General features: G+C 35.6%; 1 protein-coding gene and 1 long non-coding RNA gene across 3 annotated transcripts; one reads left to right on the top strand and one right to left on the bottom strand.

Moving 5' to 3' along the window:
• Positions 1 to 3,666: 3,666 nt before the first annotated feature.
• On the bottom strand, positions 3,667 to 6,561 carry LOC126826672 (uncharacterized). The gene is made up of 3 exons (XR_007682359.2): positions 6,059 to 6,561; positions 5,706 to 5,803; positions 3,667 to 5,535 (listed from the first exon to the last, which is right to left on the bottom strand). It is a non-coding gene; the product is annotated as an uncharacterized LOC126826672 (long non-coding RNA).
• Positions 6,562 to 6,617: 56 nt separating this feature from the next.
• LOC126826661 (transcription cofactor vestigial-like protein 4) lies at positions 6,618 to 16,445 on the top strand. 2 transcript variants are annotated; one of them, XM_056102127.1, is made up of 6 exons: positions 6,618 to 6,665; positions 6,809 to 7,342; positions 7,689 to 7,866; positions 9,852 to 10,138; positions 12,991 to 13,134; positions 14,387 to 16,445. In XM_056102127.1, the coding sequence occupies exons 2-6, from the start codon at positions 7,264 to 7,266 to the stop codon at positions 14,605 to 14,607; spliced, it is 909 nt and encodes a 302-aa protein (XP_055958102.1). In that variant the 5' UTR covers positions 6,618 to 6,665; positions 6,809 to 7,263; the 3' UTR covers positions 14,608 to 16,445. The 2 variants fall into 2 exon arrangements, with proteins under 2 accessions (XP_055958102.1, XP_050411601.1); XM_050555644.1 differs by having other exon boundaries at positions 12,988 to 13,134.
• Positions 16,446 to 18,876: the final 2,431 nt, after the last annotated feature.

Raw genomic sequence — 18,876 nt, 5'->3', positions numbered from 1 at the left:
TTTCAGGAAAGATGCCAACGTAGATGTTATTTCCAATTTGAAAGTGATTTCTTTATAGGAAAATATAACGAATAGGGCAAGATATCCCATCGTCTTTGGCAGCGACGTTTCTATATTCTTCAATGGATTCTACACCGAATCCATTTGAACAATGTGTTAGGGAGATTTGAGAAGTACATTTTGTGGCGTGCAGAGTTTTGGTTATGTAGTACTCAGAAATGTGAGGAAGGAAGACATTTTATATATGTAAATAACAGATAAAATTTAAAAAAAAACATATTCTAATTAAGTAGGGCAGCTAATTCCACCCTTTGATTTGATATCTCTCGGAAATTGATTACTAGGGGCGTCGCTCCCCTGTCTCCTTCCTTGCAGGAACTGGATTGGTATTATTTAGACTATGCTTCAAGAAGGTCATGGAGACGACGATAGCAAACTTCTGTCGTGATTGAAATTGCCATTCGAAATATTATATCATACATCAGACTACGTGTGAATTATTAGAGATTGACAGGATGTCTGTTACCAACACAGATCTTAATCCACACAGACATGATTATTATCATGGTTCAGTCAGAACTGTCGCCGGGGTTCGATTCGGTGCCCGATTTAACTGGGTATATACCCTGTTTTACTTATATGTATGCTATTAATATAATATACAATATATTAATATAATATATTACAGGAGCAATGTAAGTAAGAGCGACAACTAATGTAAATAAAGAAGAAACACGTCACAAGATCAAAGATTTTACACTAATAATAAACACTTGGGTGATTGAAAGACTCTCTTACAAAGTGTTTCACAAACAGACAGCAAAAAAAGTGAAGCAACATTCTCGCCTGTTATCAAATAGGTTCCATATGAAAACAGAGATACGCTGGAGTAAATTCCTGGTTAATACTGTAAGAAAAATGTACATTACTGATTTACCTTTTCCTCAAATCCATTCCTACTGCTAGTAGACTCTGATATGATCGTTGTTGAAATATCGTTTTGTATATTTAATCTATCACAGTCCATACAAAGACAAACCTTTACATTGTTTTTGAAACGTTTTACACAATGAACAGGTTAGAGATATAAAAGATGACTAAATACACACTGCCATAAATCGATAGAATTTAATCTATTTGTGGAGACGCGAACAATTAATTGATTTATTTTTCAATAATAGTATGTGGAACTTGTATTTCATTTTTATTACAATGATTTGACATGTGTACTTCTGGTGTAACAAAATCATATTTACTATGTAGTTGAATTAGCGTTTTGAACTGTAACAAACATACAAATGAAATGGGTTTTAACGCCCTTCTGCTCCGAACTGGGCTAATGAAGACGGGCATACGCCATACAGTGTGCTATGAGGGAAATTTTGTCCGGAAGCGGCATTACGACCTACTCTTATATCGAATTCCAACTTCGAGGGATCTTTTACGTGCACGCCAATGTGTACAGGGGACGTCGGTTTTTCGTATTAACCGAACGACTAGACAGCTGCCCTCCGTCCTGCATCACTGACAAGAGGGAACTACGCGGGAAAATCTGGATGAACTTTCTCGGCAAATGCAGGGATCGAACACCCGACCTCCAGGCTAGTGAGCCAGCGCCTTACTCACTTAGCCACCGTGACCTCGCTAACTGTAATAAACATACAGATGAAATGGAATGGGGTTTAGCATACGGGTTGTGCTATGAGGGAAATTTTGCCCAGAGTACCGCGCTACAGCCTATTCTTATTTCGAGTTCCAGATTTAAGGAATCTTTAACGTGCTGCCGATGGTATACACGGGGTCTCAGTTTTACGTCCCACCAGAAAGAGTAGACGCTTTTCTTTGCCAGGCCTTGCGTTCTGCACCACTGACAAGGGAATAACTAGGCTGGAAAATTTAGATATAATTATATACAATCATTCGGGTTCATAGATACACTATAAACATGTAGATATGGATATTGGCCCGGTGTTGAGGTTTCACTAGGTACCCGGTTTATCCCGGTTCCATGTGCACGGCACAATCAGTAAGGTATCGATTTGATTCAATGTTTAAATATACACCCTGTTTAATAAAAATGTTGAATTGATTGGTTGAGTTTCGAAAAAGAAATAACGCAGGTTATATTTATTTTATTGATTTATTTTACCCAAGAACTGACATTGGAAGAATTTTTTTTGATCTAATGTAAAACCACTGTATATACTTGGTTTATCCTGAAGTTATTGCACGTTTATTGAACGCAGACTCTTTAAGCAAAACCAGTTTTTTTTTCTTAAATTAGACTACTTTAAAGGTGCTAAATCTCTACTCTTTGGCACCTAAAAAGGGACATAAATGGGTAGCAGTGCATATATTAATGTAACATGAATGTATATAAACTGATTAACATTAAATCATTTCTTTTTTACTGTAATTTCTAATCAGTTATGTTCGGCGAAATACACGAAGAGTCCAAATTGAATGGCAGTCTACACCGGTAGAATTCTCATGTGGGATATGTTTAGCCTCCTTCATCTGGTCGCTTCATTACAAATGGTGCCCAAAAGCATTCTGGCACGCCATTCGTGTGCCAATTTTCAATTTTTTATTTTGTCTTAAATATTGGATATCAGAAGCCCATCTTATCACGGTAGGATAACAACATCAATGTTGATTTAAATTAACCAATAAGTCATGTTTGCAATGTCGAAGACTTTGGATGACATTGAGTTAAAGATTTTGCCTCCTTTAAATCATGCTTTTCCATAACAATTTCACAATGTATCCTTATACGGGATAAGTAACAAGTAGAAAAGTAACCGTATGCGTAATGTCTGACGAACTCGTGATATCATATAACCAGCCTCCCCAATTGATCTTTTTTTATGATTTTGAAAATAAACCCGTCTTTGTTCTGTGGCTTGATATTAAGCTGATAGAGTGCACCAATAATTCTATGATAAGGAATCGGTCAATGCAACACGTCACGTACACACAGAATAAGTCGGCTATCCAAACTATGTGGACTATGTCTTTTAAAGGTCGGTGTATATTTCCATAATAATCTGATGTGTTTAAAAGCCAAACATGTGGAATAAATTGTAGCTAAACATACAACTGTTATCAGCCTGATCGACGTCATCAAAGTGTACACCCACCATTACAGAAGTCATTAGCTACAAAATTGATTGTCGGTTAGAATAGCGACAGTTTTAATGTCAGACGACCTTCGAAATCTTATAAATCATTTTAATAATTGAGATATAATCACAGACTAAGGTCAAATCAATGGAGACAGCTCGAAAAGCCAGAGTACATGTAGGTGTCTTCAGGTGGGGGCGAGGAACGGGAGAAAACACACGAGGTTGGGCAGGCGAACCTACTCTTTGTCACGTACAAGCTTCTGATCAAATCCACGTCACTTGACTCAATGAGAGAACCTGTGACGTAAAGCACACGCGTGAGACATCTTGCCCCCCCCCCGACATACACACACGCCAAACCCTCACCAACCCCTCACCTGTAACAGACAACCGATTCCAGCTACCAAAGCAAAACATATACCCAAAATTACATGAATATAAAATGTTATGATCAGTGCGAAACTCTTTATTAAAACGGCAAGTGGTAGCTGGTATTCAGACAAAATTCATTTCGAAAAACCAAATAAACAAATTTGGCCGATTTACTACAAACGTAAGATGTGTCAGTATTGGTGTTATTATGAACGCATGGTTTAATTGAGGGTAGCACTTAAACGTGGAAATCTGAACTTTTTCTAATGTCTTTATTATCATTTATTAGATGCGACATCTCTTTTATGTACGCAGTTGTAACAAATTATAATTCGTCTGTGGATTGAAGATGTCTGTATTAATAGTGGTCAAGGGCTGTGCCATGCTAGTCCAAACAAGACACGAAAGAAAAGTAAAGTTTGACACACAAGATTGATATTCTGCGCAGACAAACCTGCATTACACTAATTCAATTGTCTATTGTAGTAAGATACAAATGGCCAAGCAAACTCAGGGCTGATTTGTGGTGGCATTTTAGAGATCTAAGTCGTTTGAAGAAGAAGAAAAAAAACGACAGCAGAGAATGTTTATGGTTTCTTCCAGTAATGTATATATAACTCAGTAGACATAAGTCTATAATTTACTTCCTTTATCCTCAGATAGTGAGGCTATCATACCATTTCTCAATTATCTAGGAAGTTCAATCACTTAATAATTGGGTTTTTTTTATCATGTATAATTATTATTACATGTATTTGTTTATACTTTGTAATATTAGTATCTTAACTTAGACTAAAAAAATAAATAATAAAAATGCCTAAATATACATAACAAAATACATAACAATTTACATAACACTGTGTCAGTATTTCATTCAAATTGCCCAAAGAATGCTCACTCAGTAGCAAGACCACCACACTATTAAGACCAGATCTAGACAGTTTCACAGGTGGTCTTAATATGGGGATTTCATTTTGTTAATTTCCAGGAGGGGGTCCCTAGGGTCCAGTGTGCATGGTGGTGCGTGAGTGGCGTTTTGCTGTTGATCACCATTGCCGCGGTTTCATCCCACGTTTGTACATGCCAATGTGTAGCTTGTCCAATCTGGAAGGATTTTTCTAGGCATTTCCTATTTCTTCCACGGTTACATGTTAACAGTGACGTTATATTTTATTAAGCTTTAATCAATATTCGGATAAATATTCCAAACTGGTCAGAAATTATCTGAATTTATATAGGAATGTCGATTGTATCACAGAGATCTAGACGATCGAGAGTGGGCAATAAACATTACCGAATGTATAGAAGCCGCAATAGCTACAATATTTATAATTACCTATCCTATCAATTTTATATACACCATTCAAGAATTAATCAATTAAGTTGGTAAAGGTCCAATGAAACAACAAGTGACCTTGACCATTATGGGTTACACTGTATATGTATTAACATGTCTATCATTGCACGGTTGATTATCTACAAGCAAGGTTGTCTCGCTAGAGATCAATATTCAATCAGCATAATCATCTTGATATTCTATCAAAGTTACCGATGATCGACAGTTTCTTCATCGGTTATCAAACAAAGGCTCATAGAAAATAATCGCGATATTAAAAGGTGTGCAACTTCGATCGGTTTGAATTTCATATAATTTAGTTGTTTGCCATACTCGTATTTGCTGTTAATACATGACGTGTTCAACTGGGATATATCATAGTGACTTTCCCAAGGCCATACCATTTCCAGTGGTATGAACCGTGTTTTTTCAGGCAAGTTCGCATAATATAATATGCTCCCCGCCCCCCTTTGCACGTTAAGAAGATGGTAGAATTGATTTTTGCCTCTCATGAAGTTCGTCTATTTATAGCAACTCGCTCGTTCTTTTTCTCTCTATTACCTGGGAAGCTGTGTTGATGTTTTAGTCTAGAATCGATGAACGGTGTTTGAAGTTACATTTTCTGCAAGGTTTTGGTGAATATTCATGATCAAGACGGCAACCACCTTCAATATCTTTATCAGATGGTCGGTCTCTTTGTGGCTAAAAAGATAGAGATTATCAGTATGGATCGAACATTGAAGTCAATAGAAGATAATTACTAGTCTGAACCCATAAAATGATATAATGGAGTTATTTCCCTTGGTTTATTGACTCTATTACGCAGTCAACGCACATAAATTATAAGTAGAAGGTAATATTATAGAGCTTACTGTATCGTCAATCAATGCATTAATTTTTAGCATTTGGGTTATGTTTTTGGCCGGACGGTGAATGTAAACTTCGTCACTATTCCCTGGCTAAGTCTAACCTGGAAGATATCATAGAAACAGAATTTCTACATTTCCGATGTTTTCAATCGCGGTAACCAAAACATAAAAAGTATATAAAAATGTCCCCAATTACTTGTGTCTGTGCTTTAAAAAAAATGAAGACAAAAATCATCGGTCTGGAAAGTAACATTTATAGAAATAAAATCAACCAATTAGCCAGACACGAACAAGACCACAGACAATATAAAACCAATAATAGCACCTCAAGAGAATAAATGTCAAAACTATCATACCTTGTCGTGAATATTGTAGCGATATTCTTTATACCAATTACGGTATAGTCTGAACATACATAATTTAATTTATATTCCCAATTATCTTTTCACTGAACACCCTGTCTGGATCGGATATCCGCACATACTTCAGAGGCGGAATATTACTTTGACGTTCGACCCGCCATTCGGTAAACAAATATTTCTTTTCTATACCACGGGTTAAAACTACGCCACAAAAGAGCTTATGCTTCAAATTCTGGGCTGTATCCTTCAATTCATTTCCGAGCACCAATCATTGGTATTAATAAAAATCCGATTCGTGTAAAATTTACATATTATTATTATATATATATAGGATCGAAGGAGGGCAACCGGGCTTGATATACTTTCATTTTATAAATAGACATCAGAAATTGGTATTTATGTTATGTTAAACACTCAACTGAAACGGTGCCCTTGCATATAATACGATCTATTAAAAACTGGAGTCGTATTTTAGTTGCATCACTGAACAAAGCCATTTTTGCTGGCACTGCAGCGACATTTTGTTCGTCATGTGACCCAGCTAGTCATGTGACTTGTGGTATGAATTCCATGCATACCAACCCGCTGTTGTGAAAAGAAGGTAACATTTTTAGTCATTTTTCTCAATTTATGTAAAAGCTTTAAAGAAATATTCACTTGTAGATTAATTCGTATTAATACTGTGTACTATTAAATCGGCCAGGGCACTAAACTGTTCTTTTTTTCTTTTTTATTTCTTAACAGAACTGTTATGGTCCAATATTTTCAACATTGTACCGGTAGACCTACACATTGTACTACATTGTAACATACCACTAGTATACGACCGATACGAGATCACGAAGCGTCGGCGGAGTGCCATAGCCAGCAATACCAAGTGAAGGCCCAAGCGGGTTGCAAATTCCTTACATTCTTTGCTTAGTCAAGGAGCTTAACAAAGAAATGAACGATTAAACAGACCTAATATTGTTCTGTTGTGACAAAAACATCGTACGAGAAACATTCATTGAAAAAGATTTTTTTTTTTCAAATATTTCTCGAACTTATGAATTTACAAGAGATCTATTTCATTAAAAAAATAGGGCATATAGCTTTTGAGTAAATTCACAAAGGGTCCTATATTAATAGGAAATATCTTGATATGGATTCCAAATCTATGATTAAATAGAATAGATTTTACAGTAAAAATATTTGAGTGAATGATAGCTAGTCAAATGGAGACCCCACTAGATGTCTTATCAAGAGCAGCTTCCATGCTGGAAACCACAGAAATTAACAGTGAGTACCAATTGTATGAGTCATTTCATATCTTTATGATGAATGTAAATATTGAATTGATTCTAGCTTGTTCAGGAAAGTAGAGAATAGAATTATTCCTTATGAACGTTTTATATCAAAATATTAATATACAGAATGTACAGAAAACTGATTTCATATGGGATAGTAAGATGAGGAATTCTGTTTCTTGTAGAATTTAGGTGGTCCAGGCCTTTTCTTCATTATTATTATTAATGTATTCAAGTAAACTATATATAAAATTATACAATAGTTTTACATACAAATGTAGGTAAAAAAAATTCTATAATAATTTATTGATTTTTTGTTATCTTGTATTATTTTTTAGGTTCATTTTATAAGAGATGTATACAGATTGATCCACGAGATTCACCGAACAGAGAAGTTAGAGCCAAGTGTTTTAAAACAGACAGGTTAAAAGATATATCTGGCTCATCGGAAATTCAAATTGATGAACGACATTTTAGAGAATTACGTATTGAGAAAACAACAGCAGGAACACAAACGTAAGAATAATTCATTGTTTCTAAAAGATACTATACTGGAAACCAGTATATGCTTGTCCACTTTTATTGGTTTGCCGCAATGCTCATGATGTAGCAAGGTTTATTTCAGCCTATATTAATATTATTAAATTTTATTATATTGCTCAATAACGGAAGAAAATGAAATATATTTAATTTTTTTCAACAAATAACATGCATAATTTCAGCATTTGAGCAGAAATTTATATTTGAAAAAAAAAAAAAAAAAAAAAAAAAAGGGAAGGGCATAATTATTTAATGGGTATTATAGGCCAGTGTTGAGAGGAAAATTCCGCCCCTTCATGTACTTATAGACGGCTCCCCCACTCTGTTACACCACTGTCCCTTTCTTAAAACAATATTATTTCATTCGAATCTATGTTTAATTATAAGTTACTTTGACTTTTTGTTTTATTTAAATTTCCTAGCGATGGTCAAAGCTTTACAGTATTCTAATTGAGGTAGAATGTTCATTAGGTAAATGTCTTGACTGATGAGCAGTTTCTGTTCAGGCTAAACAGAAATAAGCAATTTGATGTGTTGATGCTCTGTGACACAATAACTCAGATTCTAATGGTGTATAGTTCATTATTTCAATACCTTGATTTTCTAAACTGGACTTTCTGCAGTGAATCACAAATTATGATGTGGATCATAATCAAAGTTGGAGTGCTATTTTAATGTTCTAAATAGTCTTGCACCACTAAATTTGAAAAATGGATTCTTAATTATGTTTCTCAGAAAAGAGAAAAAGGTTGTCAAAACTTGTAACTGATCAAACCAGCAGTTCCTTGGTGTTACATACTTTTACACTGTTTGCGTAAAGGGGCAGCCATTTTGTCACAAAATAAAAACTCAACCTTCATTGATGTGGGGGAGTTGAATGGCCGAATGGTTAGCACATGCGCACGTTATCATAAGGTCTGTCATTGAGTCAAGTGGCGCGGTTTTGATTCCCCGGTTGTATGTGACAAGGAGTAGGGTCGCCTTCGGGTCCTCAGTTTTCCTACCACTGCGCAAGCGAATTAGTGAAATAAAATTGAACCATGTTATAGTCCTGAAAAGACCTAGTTTGTGTCTTCTCTCACTCTCTCTCTCTCTTTTCATTGATGCGTAACAGTGATATATTGAAAAGGTTTTTAAAATTGAATACAAAAAGGTAAAAACACTATTTTTGGTACAGTCAGGGGCCATAATCCAGGAAGTTACTGTCCGATATGAGCGAATATCGACAGAAACCGAGATCTTTGGGTTATAAACATACATTTCAAGTTTCGTCAAAATCAGAAAAAAATAATGACTTGTAGAGGGTCCACAACCTTGGTATTATAAGGTCCATGGTATTACATACTTTTAGACTATTTGTGTACAAGGAGCTGGCATTTTGTCAGGCAGTATCAGTCACATTTTTACAAAATTTGAACTCAACCTTCATTGAGTTGTAACAGGGATATACATGTACTTAAACTGAACTCAACCATCATTATGGTGTAATGGTGATATATTGAATCGTTTCTTTTTAATCAGATAAAAATTGTGACCTCTAGGGGGACCACAAGCTAAAACCCCAATTTTTCTTACTATGAGGGGCATAATCCAGGAAGTTATAATCCGATATGCACGAATATCGACAGGAGCCAAGATCATTGGGTTATTGAAGATTGTGACCTCTAGAGTGTACACAAGCTAAAAATGTGATTTTTTGTACAATCAAGGACCATGTGATAATCCCCGAAGTTGCGATCCCTTACATGCCAATACCGAAAGGAACCGAGATCCTTGGGAGATACATGTAGACCTATATTTCGAGTTTCATCAAAATTGTGACCTGTAGAGTGTCCACAAACAAATTGTGGACGGATGGACAGGGGCGACGACAATATACGTCCACATGAAAATGTGAGCACATAAAAAAATGAATCAAGTGGAAAAAAATGATAAACGATTTCTACGATTGTATATTTCAGGCAGCTGTCAAGTATAAATGGTAGAAATGACATCAATTATAGATCATATTATTATGAAAATGAGAATTGTCTCCCCCCTCCACCGCCACCACCACCACTACCAATTTCTGTAGACTTGCATGAACAGAAGTCTCCACTTAATCTCTCACTATCAAATACTAATAATACTGGAGAAAGCAATGTGGCTATACAATACAGGTCGGATATATTAACCTGTCCAACAACTCTACCACCAAGATATCCTGTCTCTCCTCACACTACCAGTATCAATACATCTCAAACAAAAGGTAAATATCTTAATTAAAAATAATTTTCGTCTCTTCCTCACCAGTTTCAGGTTTAGTTGAGGTAGATAAAAGTTACGACAAGCATTGTGCTTACTGTTTCCAGAATACCAGATACTATTGGTTAGGTAATTTGATTAAAACACAGATCCTATTTCGTTTCGTTTTTTATAGTTCAAAATTTCATTTTACTTGTCTTTACTGCACTAGGATCTGGAAGAGTTGTTATCATTGACGTGTTCTGGATGATGTGAGGGTTTAGGTAATGAAACGGTCTGTTACAGCAAACTTTTGGCGTGTGGTGCACGGAACTGTGGGTAATCCACTAGAAACATCATTGCTTATTGGTTAATCAAATGTCTGATGTCATAGGGTCAAAAGCTGCTCGTATGACCTCTGAGGCGACCTATCACTACAACCGGTCAGATCTTCATGTAGTGTAGGCCATCAAAAGTATAAAAAAATTGAAACGAAATATAGATCTGTATTTTAATCAGATTTTTGGTCAGGGGAATTTGATTTGTTGGTTCCCACCCACTGCTTATCTTCTTTTTTTCCCTCTTGTGGGTGACATGAAACTTGGCGTGTGTGTTCCTTGGATAGTCTAGGATATTGAGTGTACCTCAGTCCACATTTGATAGTCTTGAAAAAATTGCTTTACTATCTACATTATTGATAATTTAAAGACATATTGTAACTGTAAATAAGAAAATAAATGTAATCAACTTCATATAGTACCATATTCACAGAAACCTCTAATCAGACCTCTACTTGAAAGCAAATATAACATGTCTAAATGAAGTTTTATGCCCTATGTTTTTCCATGAACCAGACTAATGAAGATGGATGTAAATTAGTAAATTGAATCTCAAATTGTTTATAACTCAACAATTACTTATATATCTGCCTGAAATTATGCAAATAATCTAAATGACCAAACTGTAAGGGAAATCAATAAGAATCTTTCTACTAATTTACCGATGATTTCCAAAGGGTTGTTTTCATTCATGAAGAAAATGAGGAATATTACAAGAGATATCTCTAGACTAGTGTTTAAGGTCATGAAACAAAGAATCCTATTGATTTTCAACGATTTCTGATAATTACTGCCAGAGTTATGGCCCTTGTGGATGCTTTAGCGACCATAGTTATCATCTGATTGATTTTATATTCATACACTGTGTTTACGTTCATGAGACGAAGACACCTATAATATAATCGTTTCGGTTGACTTTTAGATTGATACACTGATTTTTGATAACTCGAACAGCTAAATCCATGATATTAAATGTTTTGTATACTAAACATTAGCATGGGGCAGAACTTTATAAAGCCAGACAAATTCTGATGATTTTCTGTTAATTATTTAATGAGTTGTTACTCTTAATCAGTGTATTATAATATGCGACAACTCTTGTTTACTGCCTGGACGATTTAACTGTTGTGGGCGTATGTTTTGTTGCCTGGCAACATATCTTTTATTTGTGAGCATATATTTTTGTGAAATTGATTTCAAGCAACCAGAGATAATACAAAGTGGTAAGGGTTTTAGATTTGTTTATTGCTCGCTTTTTGAGTAAACAAATCTCTGACAAGTAGGGGTCTGGAGCAGACATAAAAAGGCTATAATATAGTAACACATTGAGAATGAATATATATTTTATGACATATAATACATGTACTATATTACATATGACTCAGTACACTAACTTTCTGTGGAATGTTGTTTATTTTTTTTTTTTAAATAATCAATATTTAATAGATGAACATATGTTACCATCAAATCTCTTTGATCTTCAAAATGTCCAAATATATTCATTTATGTGTGTCATAAAGTTAAATTCAATTGTATATAGAAATATTACAAATTTTTCATGAATGTTTTTATTGTACAAATTTGGGTCATAACAGTCTGTTCTTTTACTTATAAAATCTATTAAATTTTACATGTAGCTATCAGATCTACATGTACTCGGCTAATAAGAACACAATACTACCGGTATTTGAATCTTTTAAAGTGTAAGAACACTCAACCATGTACTATTGTTGATTGTTACAAATATGGTTTATAGATTCTAGGTAGTATGCCCATTTTCTCACAAATAAAAAAAAAATGATTTCAGTGGCTTGTCAACATTTTCTTGTGTGAGCCAAGCGCTGGTAAACCTCTGGTTTGATTAAGTGAAATAGAATACAAGCCAGTGTTATTGAATGTGCCATTATTGTCTGCAGATCGTTGCTTAAGTCAAGCGTCACCAAGCCTAATTTGAAAATGGCAGATTAGTTTATGGCATGAACTTATGAATGATGTCACAATGTAATAAAAGCAGCCAACACCGTGAACTGAACGAACCATGCCCTCCCCCCCCCCCCCTCTTTGTTTTTATTTTTGTCGCTTGCCTTTTAATGGAAACAAATATTTAAAAAAAAAATTTTTGTGTCTATCCGTCTGTCTGTCTGTCTGTTTGTCTGTCTGTTTGTCTATCCATCTGTTTGTCTATCCATCTGTTTGTCTATCCGTCTGTATATCCATCTTGCACTTTTTGGGACATAGTAAATGGGTCTTTCTGTCCGTCTTACACTTTTTGGGACATAATAACAGAATTGAGGTAGAATGTTCAAACTTTGTCTTTGTGTAAAATATTTTAGGAATGAGATGGATGATGATCATTTTCTGCTCTGGTTAAGCAGAGTGATAGGCAATTTGATTGTTCTATGTTTTATGAAAAATTAAAGATTATTTATTTATTTTTTGGCAGGGGACATCTGCCTCACTGTGGCTTGTGTTACTTGTTTTGAGTTAATCTGTTTTTCTTTCAATATATTTATTGTTGAATTGTTGTTTGTTTTAGCAGTGGTTACAGATCCTTTGATAGATGAACATTTCCGCCGTTCATTAGGTACTACCTATAGAAAGGAAGCAGTCTCACAAAATACAGGCACAGATGTATCTCCTATAGATTTTACCTCTCCAGATGATCCTAATAACTCTATAGCAGGTAAATTAAACTATTTCTGTCATTGATTTGGGATCTTTATCATTCAAAAGCAATAACTCTATGCACAGTAAAACGAGCGTGTATCCTTTCTCTCCTGACCCATAGTGGAACGCAGGGGCCATTTTCGAGGACTAAGGGAGCCCTTCCACTAGACTTCGAGGCCATGTCTGAGGGGTTCTGTCAAGCTTTCTTCCTTGATTAGCATTTATAGTGCTTCCACTATAATCCACTTCTGTTATTGTACCTAGCCTGTTCAAGACAAAGGATTTACTGCTTATATGGAGTTATCTCCCTTCTATAGTTTCAAATTTGACTCCCAAATTCATTTAGTTATTTAGTTAAATGGATATTTAGATAAAGTGTTATCAGTATAAATGTATTTTAAAATGCACCGAACAAAACAGTTGGGGGCGGAGGGGGGGGCACTGAAACTTTTGCCTTGGGGCGCCACATAGGCTTGTGCGGACCCTGCAACACCATGTAGGGAAAACAATAACTGGTTTATACACATATACCACAACATTTTGACAAGTATTCTCGTATAATTTTCAAGTACAAAAGAAATTTGATCTTTCTCTCGACTTATAACTGGAGAAGAACCTTAAGTGTCAAGTGTGGCTCCTGGTGGTGGTGGGGGGGGGGGGCATTCATAAAAAGTATTTCTAGTCTTTGGGCTGGGAAGAAATTCGAAGAAGTGTTGTAATTAAAGGCAGAAATGTGGTAATTATACCCCAACACATTGTACAAGAAGCTATAGAAATAAAAATTATCGTATCGTTCTGAATTTGTTTATGAGGGGTTGAATGCCATTCTCTCTAATTAAAGATACATTATGGGAGACTTGGTAACGAGTTGGCAGTTCTCACTATAATAGTTAAAAACTAGATAATGTAAAGGCAATTTGGTGAAAATTTCATTCAAATATGATCCACTATGAACTGAGAACAAAGCGACTGAAATTCCCATAAGCCTCGGTCATCATTACTAAAGTCAGTACGATTCACAGCATAGTCTCGATTATCCATTTAATCGTTTAATCGAGAAGGAAAGTTGTGCAGTAAATCGGCTTACAATCCACTAAAGATCGCAGGCTAGCGCTGCCATCTAGAGTTGATTATGGCCTGGATAGGTTAATTAATGTCTAATTAATAATTTAGATAACATTTCAGGCCTAAAGAAAGACCTGAAATAGGCAGATTTAGCTCTTGCATAATGTATGTTTAAATTGTATCAAATCTTTTATTTTTAACAGGCAGTGTTGATGATCATTTCGCTAAATCACTCGGCGATACCACATGGACAGCTATAAAGGCAAAAAATGACCTGGTCGCCTTAGATATGTTTACAGGAACTGTGGATGACCATTTTGCGAAAGCGCTTGGTGGCGAAACATGGCTTAAAATCAAGGCCAAAAAAGAAAACAGTTGTAGTGCCTCGCCTGAACCATGTACTCAGCAGCAATTCATATTATGAAAACAATGAACTCTTGGTTTTGTATAGTAAATGTTATGCAAAAGGTGTTGTGAAGAGCTCACAGTTTGCTCCATAAATTCCATCAAGGTTGACTGAAAGATTTATAATATTGCAGATAAACTGGAGAAAATGTTCAAATGAGTTTTTGTGTATGGTAATCATTATAATGTGAACGACTCTCAGTGTGGAAGTATTGTTATTTTGTTTTGCTTGATTGTTGTTTTTATTTTAACATGGCAACCATTTTGTTGCTAAGGGCCTACTGTATGTAATAATTGCTTATTATTATTGAGTTACATGTATTTATATAATTGTTGAAGTTAATGATGTATATATGTGTATTTTGTGAGTTGAGCATCAGAATAACTATCATCATTTAAAAATATTATAGTGCTTATTATAAAAAGGGTAATCACATATCTCTTTCCTTCTATAGTGCTTCTACATGTATATATTGATCATTTGATATTTGAGCTTAATCATATTTACTTACAGAACTTTATAATTACCTACAGTTATTCAATGTCTCATCAACTTAATACTTTTGTCATTTTGAGACTATCATACAGTTATTCTGTTTATATGGTCATGCGTGCAATGCTAGGAAAGAGAATTTTTCCAAGACAGCAGGGACTTCTCTCTGGTCTTTGAAAAATTACAACTGTGAATGCTTCTTTGACGTGCACATTAATGTGTACATGAGTGGACCTTTGTTTTTAGGCCATCTGAATGACTAGGCAATACCTTACTTGCCAGCCCTGCAGGTCCTGAGTGGGAATCAGGTATGAAATAAACAAGATTCTTTTCAGTCTACATTGGGATTCTGGGCAATCTAATCCAGTTCCCTTACACTCGACTATCCAGCTCCCCTACTGTTTTTATGACACAGACATTTTGAAGCATATTTTACTTTCTGATGACTGGTTTATTTGAAAAACAAAATATATCAGTTCTCAGAATTGGATGGAATGAAATTTTTGTGTCTTCTACTATATTTTACTTCAATCAAGAGTTGGTCAACTAACTGCTTGTTTGATTTCACAAGCTCTTTAAGATGCATTATGTAAGAGCTAAATCTGCCTATTACAGGTTTTTATTTTGGCTTATTATTTAGACATTTATTCACATGACAAGCCTATAATCAATTCTCTAAACCATCAAATGGTGCAGATGTACACAGATTAAAATAAGATCGCCATTTAATGATTTAATTTAACAATGATTCTTAATTAACAAGTAACGTTGCTACAATAATAAACAATCTATGTCAAAACTTCAGTGATAACGTTGCTCAGAATAAAGTAATTTGAATGAAATTTTCAATATATTCATTTTGAATTATCTATTTTTGAACTATTATGGTAATCCCTTTACCAAACAAAATCTTACATAATGCATCTTTAACAGACAACTCTATGTCAGAATTTAACTTTACCTATTAATTGCATAGGACTATATCTTATAGAGCTTTTAAGCTTGTACAGAGAGGGGACGGATGCGAGGTCAATGTCAAGTGTGGGTGAATATAAGTACCCTTTAATTTCGTTATCACGAAGACCTCAGAAGACCTGGGTTATGCCGGTCCATCAATTTATGTTAAAATGATATTGTGATATTAATGTCTTATTATTAATATGCCTTTAAAATTCAAGTCTGGAGACTTTAAATGATGTTATTGTGTTCATTTAATTATTCCATTCGATGTAGCTGGTCTATACTAAGTCAAAAATGTTGGGATATAATTTTAAAATATTATTCAAATTATTTATATCAATCATATTTGTTATATTGTCTGTATAAATTTGCTTTGAAAGATATTGACGCAATAAAATACTGCTATAAAATTAATGTTTGTTTTATGTCGGCTACATGTGCACCATTAGACAAATAATAACGCCTGATTGCCACTGGCTTGTGTTGGGTCCAGTTTAAAGGAGGCAAGTCTCTAACTCAAGGGGGGTTGGATGTGCGCATTGTATCATAAGGTCTGTCATTGAGTCAACTGGCGTGGTTTCGATTCCCAGGTTGTACATGACAAGGAGTAGGGCCGCCTGTCCAACCTTATGGGAGAGAGAGAGAGAAATGGCGTTTAACGTCCACTCGACACAAACTAGGTCATTTCGGGACTAACACATGGTTTAATTTTATTTCAATAATTTGCTTAGGGGTCTTTAGCAGTTGGAGGAAACCGGAGGACCCGGAGAAAACCCACGAGGTTGGACAGGCGACCCTACTCCTTGTCACGTACAACCGGGGATTCGAAACCACGCCAGTTGACTCAATGACAGACTTTATGATACAGCGCTCGCACGCTAACCATTCAGCCATCCAACACCCCCCCCCCCCCAACCTTATGGGTTTTCTCCTGGTACTGCGGTTTTCTCCCACTTCTAAAGACCCATTGAAATAAAATTGAACCATATGTTAGTCCCGAAATGACCTAGTTTGTGTCGATAGGGCGTTAAACCCCATTTCTCTCTCTCCCTCAGGAGAATACTACAAGTGTAGACTTGAATAACCAGACGCCAAAGAATGCCATTTAATTTGGACTCTTCGCGTATTTCGCGGAACGTAACTGATTAGAAATCACAGTAAAAACAGAAATGACTGAATGGAAATTATTTTACATACATTCATATTACATTTTTATATGCACTGTGGCCCATTTGTGTCCATTTCTAGGTGCCAAAGAAAAGAGATTTAGCTCCTTTAAGAACATCGAATGAGACTCTAGGTTGGAACAAATTTGTTACCGTTCCAACCACAAAATTAAATAAATTCCCCTTCGGTTGAGAGAAAGTCCACCACTATGCAAAATTTCAGATGTTTGATTTCAGTGAGAACACTGATTTGATTGGTACCTGGCGAAACATCCGTCGAACGAGTGAGGTACCATTCCACTAAAGCCAAATTGAATTTTATTGATGAATGCGAAAAAGATGGGAGTCCAGCAATAAATACGGAGTTATGGCGGAAAAATAAAAGTTTCTTGCGTGATGCATTATTTCCCCCTTGCACAGTGGGGTGGGAGTCTAATCTATACTGAATACATAAAACTTTGATCGATTAAGGTTTTAATGGGACTGTTTTGCGTGGTATCTCAATCAATATAGCAGCATCTTGTGTAAATAACGGATTCGATTTATATACCTTGGATAGTAGTCTACTTGCCGAGACATTTCAATCTATAAAGACGCAATATACAGTCTGCATGGAGTTAAAGATACATTCCCGGGTACAAACTGAGTGATTTGATGATATGTTTGGACTAAAAACAAACTAATTAATTTATCATAATTTTGCTTCAAATCCTTCTTAAAACATTGCAATTGTCGGGGAATACCCTGGCTATAAAAAATCGATCAAAAGAGGTCATGTTTGTGTCACGTGACTTACCTCTCTCAGTACCTAGCAACGCAAGCGAAGCCGGAGGAGAATTTATTGCATACACAAGACGATGTTGTCTTTAATCGCTGACTATTTATTACAAATATCGAAGCCTAATTAAATTTTCAGATTATCCACTGCGCGTGTACATCACGCGTCTAATCTCCGCGTGCAACCTTCGACGTCACGCGTGCAGACACTCCTAACCGTCGGGCTGTCGATTAGGGAAACCCTTACATTTTTGTCCTGTATGCGCTTCATGAGTGTTTTTCAGGGAATCCAGTATTTTTCTAATAAGATTGGATATTTCTACTTTCCATATATAACAAAATTGCCATACTTTTATTGGAAATAACCACCCGATAAATACTTTTCTGGGAACGTAGCTTTAAAACAATTCATTATTCTGGTCATCTAAACAACCATTGAATCTTACACACGTCTACATATTTTCTCAACTACAATGTTTGAAAACCCTAATTGTTGGCTAAATCTATGTGTTAAGGACAGCTCAATTTTTGTCAAGGTCGCTGAAATGCAAATAAGGTTAGGGCACGTGATTGTTGGCCAGATTGGAGTTTAGGGATAGGGTAAGCATTGGGGCTAGGGTTAGGGTTGGGATTAGCTCTATCTCGTGACCTATGACGAAGAATTGAGCTGGCCTTATGTTGACAAATGTTGACAAATATCGTTCGTTTACAGAAATTGACGTTTTATAGAGACTAAAACAATAGGCATTATTCAAGAATATTGAGCCCGGGGGGGGGGGGGGGCGTGGCTGAATGGTTAGCATGTGCGCGCTGTATCGTAAAGTCTGTCATTGAGTCAACTGGCGTGGTTTCGATTCCCCGGTTGTACGTGAAAAGGAGTAGGGTCGCCTGT

This window comes from Patella vulgata, chromosome 7 (assembly GCF_932274485.2).
Source record: "Patella vulgata chromosome 7, xgPatVulg1.2, whole genome shotgun sequence".
NCBI lineage: Eukaryota > Metazoa > Mollusca > Gastropoda > Patellidae > Patella > Patella vulgata.
The sequence above is the reverse complement of the archived record's forward strand: the minus strand, read 5'-3'. Positions and strand labels throughout refer to the sequence as shown.

What these genes read in the sequence shown, in the direction of transcription:
- LOC126826661 (XM_050555644.1), top strand. Translation starts at nt 7,264, where the DNA reads ATGATAGCTAGTCAAATGGAGACCCCACTAGATGTCTTATCAAGAGCA. An exon ending in GGAAACCACAGAAATTAACA is followed by an intron (nt 7,343 to 7,688) that starts GTGAGTACCAAT and finishes ATTATTTTTTAG; the next exon opens with GTTCATTTTATAAGAGATGT. An exon ending in ACAACAGCAGGAACACAAAC is followed by an intron (nt 7,867 to 9,851) that starts GTAAGAATAATT and finishes TGTATATTTCAG; the next exon opens with GCAGCTGTCAAGTATAAATG.